Source organism: Ranitomeya variabilis, chromosome 1, assembly GCF_051348905.1.
Source record: "Ranitomeya variabilis isolate aRanVar5 chromosome 1, aRanVar5.hap1, whole genome shotgun sequence".
NCBI lineage: Eukaryota > Metazoa > Chordata > Amphibia > Anura > Dendrobatidae > Ranitomeya > Ranitomeya variabilis.
The window spans coordinates 360,385,094-360,403,162 of NC_135232.1; the positions used below are offsets into that span (position 1 = coordinate 360,385,094).

At 45.5% G+C, this 18,069-nt stretch overlaps 1 protein-coding gene across 1 annotated transcript in view; it reads right to left on the minus strand.

Annotated features, from left to right (window-relative positions):
* Positions 1-17,098, minus strand: part of SPTLC1 (serine palmitoyltransferase long chain base subunit 1) — a 96,414-nt gene extending 79,316 nt beyond the window's left edge. Inside the window, exons 1-3 of the mRNA XM_077299927.1 lie at positions 16,945-17,098; positions 10,608-10,715; positions 7,460-7,554 (exon numbers count right to left, since the gene is read on the minus strand). Of these exons, the coding sequence (XP_077156042.1) occupies positions 7,460-7,554; positions 10,608-10,715; positions 16,945-16,998 (257 nt within the window). The 5' untranslated portion in view covers positions 16,999-17,098. The remainder of the gene's footprint in view (positions 1-7,459; positions 7,555-10,607; positions 10,716-16,944) is intronic.
* Between the last annotated feature and the right edge of the window lie 971 nt (positions 17,099-18,069).

The window sequence follows — 18,069 nt, forward strand, 5'->3', positions numbered from 1 at the left end:
TTTTGTTTGCGTTGTGCGCTGCGGCGCCGACGCTGCGGCGCACAACGCAAATGTGAACGTAGCCTTACACAATCGTTGGTGACATTGTGACGGGGAACTTCCTACCACTAAAAGATCATCAAGGTACGGAATTATGAGGGTATCTTTTACTCTTAGGTATGACATTACTTCCGACATTAACTTAGTGAATACCCTTGGAGCTATTGATAGTCCAAAGGGCATTGCTGTATACTGAAAGTGTCGTATACGTCCATTCAACACAATCGCCACGCGGAGATATTGTTGATGTTCTATAAAAATTGGCAGATGGTAATACGCATCTTTTAGGTCGAGTACCGTCATAAAACAATGGGGAGACAACAGTTTTATGGTGGATCGGATAGACTCCATTTTAAAGGTTTGATTCTGCAAAAAGGTGTTCAATTTTTTAAGGTTCAATATGGTTCTGAAAGATCCATCTGGCTTTGGGATTAAAAATAGAGGGGAATAGAACCCCTTTTTTTGCTGAAGAAATGGGACTTCCACCAAAACCCCTTTGGCTAGAAGGTTCAATACCTCCTGCTCCAAAGCCTCCTGCTGTAACTGGGTTTTTAAAGAAGTCAATAGAAATGAGTCCGGCGGGACTCGGGAAAATTTTAATTTTAGGCCGAAGGTGATGATACTATTTGCCCAAATGTTCGAAGTTATTTTCTGCCATTGATCTGAGAAGGAAGACAATCTACCTCCGACAGGCAGATCTGTTCTAACGGGGTTTTTCCTCAGTTTTGTAAGGGCGCTTCCCAAAAAGTGCTCCTCTCTGTCTGGTGTCTCTAGTGGCCCAGCGATCTTGGCTCTTGAAATCCTTCCTCTTGTTAAACATGGGCTTTCGGAACGCCCTCCTATAAGATGGAAGGTAATTATTATTAGGGAAGCCCTTTTTCCTCTCCCCTGCTTTAGTCAGGATCTCGTCCAGCTTAGTACCAAATAGGTACTCACCCTGACATGGAAGACCACACAATTTGGATTTTGTCTGGGGATCGCCTTTCCAGCCCTTAAGCCACAGGGCTCTACGTGCTGCATTAGTCAGCCCCGCCGACTTGGCCGCTAATCGTATTGAGTCAGCAGATGAGTCTGCCAGGAAGGCTGTAGCACCCCTAATTAAAGGTATAGAGGCTCTCAACTTGTCTCTAGAGAGACCGTTTTTAAGTCCTTCTTCCAAGTCATTTAGCCAGACTAGCATGGACCTAGCGGTGCATGTAGCTGACACAGCCGGTTTTAGGGCTCCCGCACAAGATTCCCACGCTCTTTTAAGGAGAGAGTCGGCTTTGCGGTCCAAAGGATCTTGTAGTGAACCTGAATCCTCCACAGGTAGCAGGGATTTTTTAGATGTGGAAGCCACTGCTGCGTCTACTTTTGGGGCTTTTGACCAGGTCGAGAATTCCTCATCATTAAAGGGATAACGTCTCTTTGAAGATGGTGGTAGTCCCCTCTGCCCCTGGCTTTCCCACTCTTTTTTAATTAAATTTTTAACTGCTGCTATCACCGGAAAGGAGGGTCTTTTCCTTTCGGACAGCCCAGCGAACATTATGTCCTGCTGTGTTTTAGGGGTCTTAGAATCCTCAATGCCCATAGTGTTACGGACGGACTTCACCAGGTTATCTATACTGTCGGTGGGGAAGCACGTATCTTGATCCTCATCCGAGGAAACATAATCCCTAGAAACATCCGAATCTGCATTCTCTAATTCGGAAGATTGGTCAGATATGGGTGAAACATACTCTCTTGTCCCCTTAGGACGCGTTTCTTTTCCCGAACTATGCAGGGCTTGTAGTTCTTCTCTAATCAACACTCTAATGTCCTCAGATTTAACCGAGGCCTCTTCCCGTAAGGTGGAATCAATGCATGGTTTACAAAGTTTCTTTGTGTAACTATCCGGAAGGGGCTGAAGACATATCGCACACTGTTTGTGTTTCGTTTTTTCAGTACATTTTGCCTAGAGTGTTAGAGAAGAGGGGACAGCAATCAGCTTAATAGGGTAGATGTACACTCACCCCAGTGAAGCGTCTGTGAAGGTACCGGCTGACGGGGAGGAGACTGCAGAGGCTTGCTCTTTTTAGAAGATCCACTCCGCTTGGAGCGGCTGCTGCTGCTGGCATGGCTGCGAGGAGTAGTTGCGGTGGCCTCAATAGAAGACATCGCAGGGTCCTGTGCCGAATCCATATTGGACGCCGGAGCGTTACCGCCGGCGTCCTTTTCACATGGGGGCCGCCATCTTCTTCCTGTTGAACCCGGAAGTGCTAATCACTTCCGGGTCGCGGCCATATTCCATATGCCCGCGCTGTCACCGGCACCAGCGCCGGCGCCGTCTCCTCCCTCTCCTCGGAAGCTTTTCAGCTTATACTTCCGGGGGGCATACTGGGTCTCCACGCCGTATAAGCGCTCGCCGAGGACGGCGCAGCGTTCCCCATTACAGCGCTAACTCCCCGCAGACGTTCCGGATGATTTTCTGTGAGCCAGCACTCTCCAGCCCTGGCCTCACAGCGTCTGCCAGCAGAGGGGGGAAGCTGACACCAGGACCCCCGACGCTGCTTCCAGCTCTGGAGCCCTTGCCGTCCTCACAGGTAAACCGCGCAAGCGGCATCCAGGCTAGGCATCCTCTTCTCCGTGGATTTCCCATAGGAACAGGAAACCAAACTGTGGGAGCGAGGGGGACCGCCCCTTTTATCTCTCCGTAGGGTTTCCTGTTCCTAGGGGCGGATCCCCTCTCTCAGTGGGTGCTGTCGTGGCGAAGAGAAAAATTACCAAATAGGTGCCCCCCCTTGCCTTTACTTGGTTGATCCTCCCACCTACGGTGTTCTGTGGTCGGTATCCTTCGGCTGAATTTCTTCCTCCAAAATGACTGCCTGAAGGACGAGAAGGGAAGTTTTGGGAACCCTTTCTTCTTATCAGCAGCTTTTTCTAAGATGTCATTCAAAGCTGAAACTCACAAGTACTGAACTTCACAAGGGACAGAACACAGTTTCCCTTTTGCTTGCACGTCCCCCGGGCAACCTTTTAACCAGACTGCTGTCCAACCTGCATTGGATAATGCGGCAGATCTTGCAGCCAGTATGGCTGAGTCGGAGGATGCGTCTGATAAGAAGGCCGCCGCTCCCTTGATGACTGGGAGCGTGTCCAGAATGGAGTCTCTGGGTGAATTTTACCTCAGGTGGTCTTCCAATCTACTCAGCCAGACCATAAGGGACATTGCTGTACACGTTGCCGAAATGGCTGGCCTCAGAGCCCCTGCCAATGATTCCCAGGTAGCCTTAAGAAAGGTGTCAACCTTTCTGTTGAGGTGGTCTTTCAGTAACCTTGCATCTTCAAAGGGAAGGGATGATCTTCTATTGGCCTTGGATATAGCGACATCCAATTTGGGCGCTTTATGATGAGGTAGCCTCTTCATCAAAGGGGTACTTCCTTTTTAAAGGAGGATGGCAAGGGGCACTTCTTATCTGGCTTTTCCCATTTATTAATGAGATTTAGCACTTTCTGATTCATAGGGAAGTATCTACGTTTTTTCCTGTTGAAAGTCCCTTGGACAGACTTTTTGGCCTTTTGGTCGACTCGTTCCATTGTGGACCTCACGGCCTTAACTAAATTGTCCCACCTGCAGTATCCTGCAGAACCCACTCATCCGAGTATACAGTCGACGATGTGGGAGACACTTTAGCTCTATCCCTGCATGGTGTTTCCTCACAGAAAGATTGGGAACTTAATGAGTTTTCTACCTCAGTCATCATGAGGGTTCTTATTGTGGAGAAGTCTGGGGTCTCATTTGCCACTGTGTCATTGATACATGCTTGGCATAATTTTTGGGCCATGTACTAGCCAGACTCTGCCTTTGATTTCCCTGTGCATTTTCTAGGGGAATCCAAGAAAAGCAAGATAATAGAGAAAAAGAGAGGGAGACCGAGATTTGCATTATTAAAATAACATTCTCGTAGCTCACTCACCACTCCAGGGTACCGGAACAGGAGCCAGAATGTCATTCAAAAGGTCTCCTTTAGAGACCGCGGAATCTACCATCCTGACAGAGGGCCATTCTGTGTGCCGACTTGTCCTAGAATATTTGGACCTGCGTGCCCCGCTGGAGCACCCGGTACTCCTATTCTGATGTGGTCGCATCTGACGTCGGGGGTCATTGCGGCACCTCTGGCTCCAAATGCTGCTGCTGTGGCTGCAGCCCCTGTAGCTGCAGCCCCTGTGGCTGCTGTGGAGAGGACTGCTGTGCACCCATAGCTGCACTGGTGCCCCTGCCTGGTCAGTGATATACCCTTAATTACTGTGCTGTAGGGGGATCTGCCAGCCGCCGTGCTCCTGCAGCTTCCCGTACCCGCCCCTCGGAAGCGCTTCGGGTGAAGGTCCCGGCCAAGTCATCAGAGCGCGACTTATGGTCTCCAGCCGCACTCTGTGACCGCGCCGGGACGCGAGGCTGCCAGATAACCATGCGGTGATGACTCCGCAATCTCCCGCACGACCGATACCCCATTGGGCCCCCCAGTTGCGCTTCCAGCAATCCCAGCCGCATCAGAGACGGTGCCCTGCCCCAACCAACCGGCCCAGGTCTGGGAACTTGTCTTTGTCTTGTTTTCTTTATCCCTCTCTCGTTGGTGCTGTCATGGGTGACTGGAAAATTATGGTACCATTTTAATCCACTTATTGCATGAAAATGCAAAATCTAGGGCTAAAACAAAATTTGGTGGTAAAAATGTAGTTATTTTTTCTTCACTGCCCAATGGTATAAAATTCTTTGACACACCCGTGGTTCAATTTGATCACTGCACCCCTAGGTGAATTCTTTGAGAGGTGTAGCTTGTAAAATGGGGTCACTAATGGGGGTGGGGGGGGGTTCTGCAGTGCTGGCATCTCAGGGGCTCTCCTAGTGGGTCATGGCACCTGCAAACCATAACAGTAAAATATGCAATATAATATGGCGCTCCGTCCCTTCTGAGATTTGTACTGTGCCTCAAAAGTAGTTTTCTCTCACATATGTGGTATTAGCACTCAGGAGAAATCGCACAGCAAATTGTATGGTGCAATTTCTCCTGTTACCCTTGTGAAATTAAAAAAATGGCCTAAAGTAACATTTATGAGGGTAAAATGTGATTTATTTTTTTTATTTTCACAGGCTTAATGTTATAATCTTCTGTGAAGCACCTGGGGGTGCTCACACCACATTTAAATAAATTCCCTGAGGAGTCTAGCTTCCAAAATGGTGTCACTTGTGGGGAATTTTCACTATTTAGGCACATCAGGGGCTCTACAAACAGGACAGGACATGGTGCTCGCGAATTGTTCCAGCAAATTTTGCATTCAAAAAGTCAAATAGCGCTCCTTCCCTTCCAAGCTCTGCCGTGCGCGCAATCAGTGGTTTTCCCCCACATATGGGGCATCGGCATGCTCAGCAGTAATTGGGGTAAATTTTTCCAGCTACCCTGGAAAAAACAAAAAAATGGGTCTAAATTAAATTTGTGAAAATGTATTCATTTTTTCCCCCACATTTCAAAAATTCCTGTAAAGCACGTGAAGTGTTAATAAACTTCTTGCATGTGGTTTTGAGCACCTTGAAGGGTGCAGTTTTGTTTTTTTTGAATAGTGTCACTTTTGGGTAATTTCTGTCACACAGACCCCTCAAAGTCACTTCAAATGTGATGTGGTCCCTAAAATAATTAGTTTTGTAAATTTTTTTGTAAAAATTAGTAAAAACGTTGGTCAACTTTTAACCCTTAGGCTAAGTGCACACGTCGGGATTTCTTGCAGAAATTTCCTGAACAAAACTGGACATTTTCAGCAAGAAATCTGCATGCGTTTTTTTCGCGTCCTGAACGTGTGCACACAGCCTTATAACGTCCTAAGGAAAAAAAAAAAGTTTCACAAATTGTGCTGATGTAAAGTAGACACGTGGGAAATATTATTTATGAACTATTTTGTGAAAATTGCAACTTTTCCAAGTTCTCACCAAATTTCCATTTTTTTAATTTTTTTATTTATTTAATTTTTTTTTTGACAAATAAACGCAAGTCATACCCAAGAAATTTTACCATTATAGAGTACAATATGTCACAAAAAACAGTCTCAGAATCTGTGGCATTCCTTGATGTGTTCCAAAATTATTACCACAAAAAGTGACACTGGTCAGAATTGTAAGAAATGGCCTGGTCATTAACGTGCAAACCACCTTGGAGGTTAAAGGAAACCTATCACCAGAAAAAAAACGCTATTAACCTGCAGATATGGGGTTAATCTGCAGGTTAATAGCGTCATTAACGTGCCCGGTGGCCGCACTTACCCAAACACTGTTGGGAGAAAATTAACTTCAGTTCCCTGACAGCGTTCAGCTTCCAGTCACGGGGGGCATTGGCTGCACAGGTTCAGGCCATGCTCTGAGTATACAGAGAGGCAGCTATAACTGCGCCCCTGGCCCTGATTGACAGCTGGCCCCAATGCAGAGCCAGCGCCAGCCAAGGCACTGGGGAGTGGTTACAGCCGCCACTCTCTATACACAGAGCGGTGACCAAACCCGCACTGGCACCGCCCACGTGACTGAACACTGCCGAGGGAATTAAGTTAATTTTCCCTTCCCAGCGTTCAGCTAACTGCGGGCACCGGGCAGGTTAATAACACTATAAACCTGCAGATTAACCCTATATCTGTAGGTTAATAGAGTTTTTTCTGGTGACAGGCTCCCTTTAAAGTCTATGACCCATTGATAGATCTACCTGAATCTTGTTTTTTTCATGACTAAAAGGCAGAAGCCTCGATGTGTGGAAAATATCTGCCTAAGTATTGGTGTTATATGCATGGGAATTAAATGACAACACATAAAAGCCTTGTATTCAAGTCCTGTGATCAGACACACTTGGTAATCAAGACCAGGATGGTAAAGAATCTTCACTCCCAAACCACCCTCAGGTTTTTTTTTTTGGAACCAAGATATTATTAAATAACATGGTGGGGGAAGAAATCTCTGGTAGTCCCACTGATCAGCTGATATCTCAGTCCCATACCTGAGCAATGTACAGAGTACAGGAACACCGCAGCTCCAAATCTTGCTTTGTGGCCGCTGCCGAGTACTGGATCTATCTATGATCTATTCAAATGCCGTGGGTAATAGACGTGAACATCGTGTCCACATACTATACGTTGCCATGAGTCATTTATGGCACGTGCTATCAAAGCCTTAACACATAAGGACGTACATGGTTAACATACGAATTCCAATTGTAGAAAAGTGAGGTTCTATCATACGCTGTCAAGCTGGTTTTACTCGAATGCGTACAGCTTGATTCTTTTCTAAAATTTGATAGGACAATGGACTGAACGTCCTGCCATAGTCAAGACCTGAAATTCTGCTTTTTGGTGATACACTTACAGGTAATTATTTCAATATTAACTTATAACAGCAACAATCCATATAACTAATTAAAGAGCAACTTACCCGGAAACAATATTATAACTGAGAGCTGGGTCGTCTTTAGAGACAGGAGGGACAAGGGGTTCAGGGTGCCACTCATCTATTAACTCTTCTTTCTCCTGCAAATCCAACAGGACCTAGTTTACAGGAGGGTGACTACTGCCCACATTTACAACAGAAATGTATACGAATGCTATGCACAAACGTCAGCACGGACGCGTCCAGCCACTCATGGTATACATTATACAGACGATAAGTGCCATCTGTCTTCTGACAGACACTCAGGAAAACCCTGGAAAATTATTTTTTTCCCCATATACAAAAGAATCCAACACGCTTGAATGAATTACGGTATGTAGAGAAATTCTTTAATCATATGGTCCAATACGGAGTATAAATCATATGATGTTTTGGTCAAATTGGTCTTTATCAAACATACACAAGTGACCATTAGGATAAGGATAAGGAGGCAGCACCATGTAAACTACATCCGCCGTCGCTGAGAGATATGTGCATCCAGATATGGTCCTCTATCACTCGTGTATGTTTAATGAAGGTTAGATTGACAGAAGTGTCACGTGATGTATACACAGCATTGGCCCACACGATTAAATTATTGCTCTACGTGATTCATTCCAAGAGTGCTGGAATCTTTTCTGCAGGAATTTATACGGAGTGAGCCCCTATCTGAACACATATGAACCTTAGGAGTCCTCTATTCCACTATTATAAATAGAAAATAAGTCTTATTTTCCATCGCATTCTGAACAGAACCTCCAAATTTGAGTAAGAAATTAAACTTTATCATTTAATGGTTAATAAATCCCTATACTTACATTTTAGAGACTACATAACCCCGTTACAGTTCTTATCACAGCACCAAAAAAGTCACATTGTCTCCTGGATCATAGGAGCCGGGGTGTTCAAATAGTCACTCAAAAAAAACGGCCAAGTTATTAAACTTCATAACTTTGTTAAAGGAATCAGAAGCAGTAAGAGGGGGAATGCCACTCTTGGTTAGCAAGCTATGGCGCCCACATTTGTGATGGCATCGGTGGCTACAGCTCGCAGTAATGGCCCATAAGAAAAAGAATCAGGCACGTTGTAATCCAGATGCCCGAACCTTCGTATACACGTATATGCCAACAGGAGAGAATCAGCAGGACCAACTACATTAAACATCAATAAGTCGGTACAGCTTTCATCTCCTGTTTAAGGCCATCTTACTTAAAAGGCTTGTCAGGAGTGATGAGCGAACTTGCTTGGATAAGGCACTATTTGAGCACGCTCGGGTGCTAATTGAGTGTCTTCGGTGCGCTCGAAAAATATGATCAAGCCCCCGTAGCTGAATGTCTCGCGGCTGTTCAACAGCCGCAACAAATGCAGAGGCTGCCCGTTTGTAGGCAATCCTTGCATGTGTTGTGGCTGTCAAACAGCCACGAGACATTCAGCTGAAGTCACTTGGATAGCACCCGAGCATGTTCTGATAACACCTTATCCGAGCACATTTGCTCATCACTAGTTGCCAGGTCTAAAATGATAAGTCTGCAGTCACTGTATGTGACTGCAGACTAATGAATCCCCCCCCAGTGCCCACAGTGTGCACTGCGAGGATTCACTGGTTTCTGAGCCCTGAGAGGCTGGTGATGTATGCGTTCTACATCATCCTGGCCAGAACCTGACTAGGGGGCTCAGCCTCGCTGTACACAAGTGTATGGAGAGAGGGCGCGGCCATATAGTGGGCATAGCCATCCGGAGGACGCGGCCTTGCTCAATAGGCTTGTATGGAGTGAAGCCACGTCCATTACACTGGTTCTGCCCGGGAATATGAAATACGCATAGATCACCGCTAATCCCGGCTCTGAAACTGACGAATCCTCACAGCGTGTAGGGGAATTAATAAGTCTGCAGTCACACAGGGCAACTACAGACTTTTCATTTCAGACCGGACAACCCCTTTAGGGGTAGCTGCCCTTGTTAAGAATTGGCTGCTGGCATTTCTGCACAAAAAATGTGTCTCTTGGAGGGCATAACGTTGTGTAAGTGCATCGGTCTACGTATGGCCTGAATTTATATGCTGCAGACATGACACTGCTTCAAATCTGCAAAGGAAAAAATACAGTAAGTTGAATGTGCAGGAGATTTCAGAAATGTCACTCAGTTTGCCGCTACTGTAAAACACTTTTTTCGGCTGCAAAAACGAAAAAGCAACAGGTGAAAATACCCTTTTAGGGCTTATGCACACGTTACAGATTTGGTGCCTTTTGCGATGCAGATTTTCTAGAAAAACCTGAAGCAATCCTGTTCGGTATGTTCACATGTTGCGTTTTTTTCCCCACAGGCAAAACCTGTTCTCTTGGCAGTAAAGAAGCAACTTTAAAAAAGCAGGTTTTGCTGCATTTTTATTGTCACTTGGTGCATGTTGATACATTTTAGTGCCCACCCCTCCCCAAAAAAGCGGTAACAGTTTTTTTGCTGTGTTTTTGCACTTACCCATTGCTTTATGTGGGTGAAAAACAAAAAAAACACGCTGCAAAAAGCGACATGCTGCCGTTTGCAAAAACGCAGCAGTTTTCTAAATCAGTCAGGAAAAAAAACATATTGTGTGCATGAGATTTCAGAAATCTCATAGCTTTTGCTGGTACTGTAAAATGCAGCTTATAATTTGCATAAAAAGCAGCAAAAATGCAATGTGTGAACATAGCCTAAGGCCGGTTTCACATTTGCGTTCAGGAGGGCTGCGGATGGCTGTTTACTTCCTCCCTGAAGCCCCGCCTACTTCTGTATGCGTCCTGCGTTTCCCTGCGTACCTATCTTTTACATTGGGTACGCAGGGACATGTGTTGTATGCAGATGTGCCCGCATACGGTGATTTGAGGTGTGCGGCGACCGCAAGGAAACGCAAAATTTTGTGTTCCTGTGCGGCCGCCGCCTGCGTCAAATCGCCGCACGTGGATGCATCCACATACAATTAATGTCCCTGCGTACCCAATGTTAAAGATAGGTACACAGGGAAACGCAGGACGCATACAGAAGTAGGCGGGGCTTCACGGAGGAAGTAAACAGCCATCCGCAGCCCTCCTGAACGCAAATGTGAAACCGGCCTTAGGCAGATTTTAATCCAGCCATTAATACATATGAATAGGACAAAAATGTATCCCATTTTTATTACCTTTTCTGTAAGGTCAGACCTTTCCTGAAGTTTGTAAGTTTTCGAAAATATTAGTCTAATAATCCATAGGATGAGAATTCCTTCAAGTATAAGGTGATATGCAGGTGCCTACAAAAACACAAAATTGGCAGAAAAGTCACATTTTAGGAAGCAAGATTGTCAAATGTCTACATTTTAAACAATACAGACATTATTTTCGACATACTGACATTTCCTAGTGCACAATTATTCCTAAAAATACTCCTTAAACTACTACAGGAAAATCCACAAAATAGTGAGAATGTATAAATGCGGATGTCCCTTCTGTATCTATTGCAATTACTGTGTAATGGTAATTTTCAGCCACATTTCCACGAATACCCCTGAAAAATGATTAGTGTGAATTTACCCTAATAGTGGATCCTATAGTCTCATAAATCACATTATATTATTTGAATTCCTTCTAAGGAAGATTTGAATGGAGTCCAGAAGTAGGTGCATTCAGGGTCCCACACACATGAGCAGAACTTGTTTGCGGAAAAAATACAGAAAAATCCATTGGTGGTGTTATGCAGGTCTCGCAATGCATAAAGTTGCAAAATTGCTGTAAACGTCACCCTATACAAAGCATTACGTTAACAAAATCCAGTGCACAGATTACATATACGCACAGGACAAGCTGCTGGTGAGGCCGGTTTCACACATCAGTGCCTCCGGTACGTCTGGTGACCGTCTTCTCACGTACCAGAGACACTGACAAACGTAGACCCATTCAAATGAATAGGTCTATGCACATGTCAGCGTGTTTTCACAGACTATGTGTCTGTGTGCAAAACACGCAGACATGTCCGTTTTTTGCCTCCAAAACGTGCCACAAGGAAAACAGTGCACACTGTCCTCCATGTGCACAGATGGCTGCCGGGGAAGTAGCGCTACTGTAAGCGCTGTTCCCCTGTGTGTGGTGCTGAACGCGGCTTTCATCCATTGTCCCCTGCTCGGACGGTGAACAGCGCGAGCAGGGGACAATAAATGAATGAAAAACCTGATGTGGGGTCCCCCCTATGTTGTTAGCATAACTAGGCAAAACTCACAGGTGCGGGCTGCTATTCTCAGGCTGGTAAGGGGCCATGTATATGGGCCCTCCCCCCAGCCCAAAAACAGCAGCCCACAGCTGCCCAGAAAAGGCACATCTATTAGATGCGCCAATTCTGGAGCTTTGCAGGGTTCTTCCCACTTGCCCTGTAGCATTGGCAAGTGGGGTAATGGAGGGTTAATGTCACCTTCCTATTGTAAGGTGACATTACGCGCCGCTTAATAATGGAGAGGTGTCAATAAGACACCTCTCCATTACTAATCCTATAGTGGGTAAAAGGTTAAATAAGCACACACATGCTGAATAAAGTATTTTAATGAAATCATACACCACACAGTTTTCCCATCTTTATTGTACTGGAAATCCAAGCGACAACCTCGATCTCCTGTAAAAAAATAAAAACAACAAACCAACAAGTTCATACCTGTCCGGGATACAGTCAGTCCAACGCCGTCATCCATATCTGGGGAATGTATAGTTTACAACCAGGAGCGCAGCTAATGCGACCGTCCGGCTGTAAACTACTGGGGAATGAATGAGACGCAGTGGGCGCAGACTCAGTAACTAGCGGTGACGTCACTGAGTCTGTGCTCGCTTGTCGGCATGAACTCCTGTGACCTCAGGACCGTGGGAGAATGCAAGTGATGAGGTCACAGCAGTTTAAGCTCTGTTACAGTGACCTCATCACTTGCATTCTCCCACGGTCCTGAGGTCACAGGAGTTCGTGCCGGCGAGCAAACACAGACTCCGTGACATCAGCGCTAGTTACTGAGCCTGTGCCCGCTGCGTATCATTCATTGATTCGCTGAGCAGGGGAGAAAGCCGGCTTCAGCACCACACGCAGGGGAACAGCGCTTACTGTAGCGCTGCTTCCCCGGCGGCCGTCCGTGTGGTACTGATGCGGCACACGGTTGCCACACGTAGTACACAGACGGACACGGAAATCTCCGGTCCCGGAAATATCAGGAAGTGTGAAACCAGCCTTAGGCTGCTAGCAGCACACATTCCAGAATCTGAATGAAGAGGTGAAACTGGGATAACAATGCCCCACCCATTATGAAGGCTGGGGCACAACAACCTCCGAAAAATCCAAGTAACATCCAAAAACAGGACTATCCAGCAAACCGGATGACAGAAATTCAGATCAGCATAAAGTACCGTAATGACCAGGCTGCCCAAGCTAATAAGATCTCTCCTGCCTGCCCCATAAAAAAAGCATGGCCACCTCTATATTTATGGCACATTGCTGATCTTCCCATTGCACTACACTCATCATCTCTACACCACTGTGCACGGAGTCCGAGTCTCAGCTGCAGGGTATGACATGTACATATATACGGGGCATCAGTGACCCTGAGGGTCCCAATGTAAGTAATGCATGCTGCGTGGCATACTTTTAGGAAAGTACAGACTACTTGCTTTTCTATACAAAAGAAAAAACAGACATTAGCACCCCAATGGAAGTCACAAGAGCATTTTTTGGGCTTCTACTGGGTGAATGGAGACCTATAAATACGTTTTGACAAAAATGCTGGGGGACTTTTCCATTTATACTAAAGGTAGGGGGCTCTGATCCAATCTGCACAGAGCCGAACACATTACAAGAGAAGACATGGCCTTCTTCACCAGTTCTACATGATATGCCATAATTTATTTTACATACTCAGCCCTACGTAAATGGGCCAAGAAAGTCGAAAATAGAAATCCTGCCCCTAGTGAGGTTCTGTAATATGCGCTGTACAGTAGTGAACCATTAACCATTTGTTGCAGCTTGCGTTAAGAACTTATTTAAATAATTTTCTTTCTGGAGATCCCTTTGTTTAGAATGCTCTTTTCTTCAGCTTTTGCTTACAGTAGTGAATACACCATAGACGGAGCGTGACGTTCCTCTAATCAATTACCAATTTAGTTCAAGAAAAACATGGAAAATATGACTCAACTTCAGGAAGATCAATCAATACAGATTAACTTGCCAACCTACCGAGACACTAGCTGACGGCCCGACAGGCCGAGGCTGGACTCTGACTTCAGATGCACCATGTCAGATAGAAGCCACTGGTGTGAATGAGAAGAATCCTTGAGCTTCATACAGGAGTGAGCCACCATCTACATTCCCCCTGCAACAGCCTCTATAGTGGAAGTGCCTGACTGACTGCAGCAAGAAAGAAACAACTTTACAGGAGTTCACCCAGGAGTACCCTGATATTTCCCACAAGACCACATCATAAGAAACTCCTATTAACGAGAATGGGAAGTGACTCCTGCTCCCACAAGAAATAATGCCTTGTAGTATTACTTCGCACTCTCAGAAAGGGGTTCCAGTTTTCATTTAAGGAGTAGTTATACTTAACAGTGACTTAAAGAAGCCTCCCATCAGAGTTTTTATCCTCCGAATATATAGCAATCATATCAAATAGCACTGTGTACTTACAATTGCTCATTTTGCCTTTCTACCCAGTTATTTTCTTTTCTCTGTTCTATATAGAAAAAGGAAGTCTCTTGTCCCTGCATTTATCATTTTCCTTTTCAACTCCTGACCCAGCTGCTCCGCTTCTCCCAGTCAGGGATTTTTTCAGTGACTAATAACTCATACAGGGAAAATTGACCTCCTGTTTCTATAAAGAGAGAAGAAGGAATCGGCTAGTCAGTTTTTAATCACTTGATAAATATAGGAAAACTGACTGAACAGCAATATAGTCTGAACTGGTGCATAACCAAAAAAGACATATAGCAAATAGATCAATGGCTGCACTCAATTTTACTGTACTAAAGCAAGGAAATGTGCGATACATGAAATGTGAATAGCATAATGGCTTGTGAAATCTATGAAAAAACACATAAGATGCTTAGGACAAGATTTGGCCAAAAATTGTGAGCCCATCCACCAAACGTCAAGGTAATCTCAGATCGGATGGGTACCTGACCGTCTGCCTAGTGTGAACACTTACCTATGGCTAATAACATGGTAAAGCCTGCATTTATACGAAGGTCGGACCAACTGTGTTTGGATGCAATTAAAATCACAGCATGGTGACGGGCGGGGCGTCCAAGTCAGAAAAAAATAGTACATGGTAAATATAGGAAAACTGACTGAACAGCAATCTAGTCTGAACTGGTGCATAACCAAAAAAATCTTACATAGCAAATAGATCAATGGCTGCCCTCGATCTGAGATTACCTTGATGTTTGGTGGATGGGCTCACAATTTTTGGCCAAATCTTGTGCTAAGCATCTCATTTGTTTATTCATAGATTTCACAAGCCATTGTGCTATTCACATTTCATGTATCGCACATTTCCTTGCTTTAGTACAGTAAAATTGAGCGCAGCCATTGATCTATTTGCTATTTAATCACTTGATGTCATAGACCTACTGGAAAAGAAGAATTAGCTGGGTAGAAAGGCAAAATGAGCAATTGTAAGTACACAGTGCTATATAATATGATTGCACTATATTAACAGGATAACAATTTTGATGGGAGCAGTGCTTCTTAAAGTCAAGTGCAACCCTAAAAAAATGACCGGTCATACCACAAAACATGTTCGTAATGTAGCCCAGGCCTTTCATGACGCACTGAAAAACACTGCATTCAATATGTGCGTTGACTCTTTTATATGCTTTTTCGGAGCATTAGTACTGGTCTTTTTTTTTCCCCCATTCGTTTAAATGGCTGAAAAACTTTGCAAAAAAGCTTAAAATATTGACAAGCTGCAGGTTTGAAAAAACACATTGATTGTTAAAAGCCGCACGGTAAAAATAAGCAGCATGTGCATCAGATTTCAGAAATCTCATTCACTTACTGATACCAGAGTCAAAGGACAGGTTCAGACGAACATACAAAAAAAAAGTTCCGCGTTTCATTCAGAAAAGTAGAGCTACTTTTTCTCACTTGTCATCCATGTGCAGTCCGTGTGCAGTCTGTATACAATCTTGTTTTACAGCAGTCGCTATTAATCTATTACAGGACCATTTAGACTATGTGCCCACGGTCAGTAATTGTCAGCGCTTTGGACATAGCACATGTCCGCTCTGTCCAAAGCGCTGACGTCTATTGAACACAGGTGATTCCGCATGTGATCACTAAACCATGCTGAATCACCGCATCCAATACATTGTATTAGGCTCACGTCCCCGCAAGATAAATAGACATGCTGCGGTCTGGAAAGACGCACCGCATGTCCGTCTCCGCAGGTGATCCGGAGTGTTTGTGCATAGTGGGCACAGGATTTCATGAAGTCTCATCCACTTTTTTTTTTTTTCCACACACACAGAATTGAATGGGTTTCCGATTTACAGAAGAAACTAGCGCACGCTATGATTTTTTTTTTCACATGTTGATTTGGTGAAAAAAAAAAAAAAAACACCTGCAGATAACATGCCTTGTTTTTTTAACCTGCAGATTTTCCACATCTAAATGGAACTCTATGGGGAAAATCTGCACATAAAATGCAGCATATCCACAAGAGAGATTGACATGTTGAGGATGTGAAACACGAACCGCAGGTCAGTCACCATGGGAACGTGACCTAAGAGGTTGGAAATAAGTGAAAATGTCCAGACACCCATTGGCACCCCCCCAACATGACTACGGGATCCTGATGGCGTTGTCATGGCAGCCCCCCATGTCTGCCATGTTTGTACACCTATGAAGCCATATACCATCGCTTTTTCCTTATTACTTCCTGTAATGGTTATGAATCTGCGATTCAGCCGGCATGTGACCTGTGGTTCATCGGTAGTTTCACCATACACCACAATATTACAGTACTGGACAGGAGCGGTGACCAGCGCTTTACCTGTTGCCATCTGTGTCTCTTCATTAGACGGCCTGGCGTGACTTCATGGTGGTGGTATGATGACATTTCGCCAGCCCAGCTAATCAAACGAGGAGCCGCGAAGCCGCCACGCCAGAGGCGGCTCCGGTCCAATAGCTGCAGGCTCCTGAGGTGGCTGATGGGCTGACTATGAGGAGGGGTAATGAGGAAGACCACAGGTCAGCTGTAGAACAAGCCCTCAGCCAGCTCAGCAGGAAAGGGACAACGTCTCCTGGAAGGAGAGGAGCCACAGGGACCGCACAGACCTGGCTGGGGCGCTGCTGCCCCCTGGAGGACACCTGCACCGGCTCACCCCATGCACCGGCTCACCCCATGAGGCAGCTGCCGGCCTCCGCTCACCACACCTGTCACGGAAGTTCCTCGGAAGTAGGAACAATGCGGCTCGGAGCGGCCGGGACGCCACCAGGGTCTCTCAGGGCGCGCCACCCACCTCATAGAACGCCTGCACCATCTCCACCAACACCCACTGCTGACTCGCCGCCATGACTCCCGACACACCGCGCTGTAGCGAAGCTCCAAGAAGCCGGACGCTTCCTGGACTGAAAGTGACAGAGGTCGGTAGGCGGGGATTTGGGAGAAGCTTTGTGGCCATTGGTGGTTACTAAGTGACGTCATCACACGGAAGGACCTAGGCGAGGAGCTGAGCATCCTGAGAGAATAGGGCGGGGCCTCGCTGGCGCTGCCCAATGCTGACTGCCGTGAGGTGAGGCGGAAGTGGCGGCGGTAGAGCTGGGTGTGTTGTTGCCGTGGTAACGGAGAGAAGCGGAAGTTCCAAGCTGCCGATGTGTGCGCTCATTGGTTGTCGGGGTTCTCTGGCAATCATTGCTATTGGCGGAGGCGGCGTAGAGCAGGCTGTCATGGGCTGAGGCCACACATGGCGGCGGGTCGTGGCAGCGCGTTGTGCGGCTTCTAGTCATGTATTGTCCTGCTATGGGGCGGGGTCTATGGCGTTCTTGTGAGGGTTGGGGGCTCTGGAGCAACAAATCTGACTGCAGTGACTAAAGAGCTCTTGGGCACAACATGGCAATATAATGGCCCCAGCTTCCAGGAGGAGCCTGAAGTGCCGCAGGGGCGCTGTTTCTTCCATGGTCACCTTTTACTCCGCAGTCCTATGGGCACGTTGCCTTATGTAAATTAGCTTACTTGCATCTTTTCATTGCATTTTTCAGTGGGTTTTTATGTTACATACATTTTCATCATGTTTTTGACAATGTTTTTTGTTATGTCATTTTTTTTAAAATAAAGCTGCTTTGTTTATAATACTTCCTTAACCCCTTAGTGACAGAGCCAATTTGGTACTTAATGACCAGGCCAATTTTTACAATTCTGACCACTGTCACTTTATGAGGTTATAACTCTGGAGCGCTTCAACGGATCCCGCTGATTCTGAGATTGTTTTTTCGTGACATATTGTACTTCATGTTATTGGTAACATTTCTTCGATATTACTTGCGATTATTTATGAAAAAAATGGAAATATGGCGAAAATTTTTAAAATTTTGCAATTTTCAAACTTTGTATTTTTATGCTCTTAAATCAGAGAGATATGTCACAA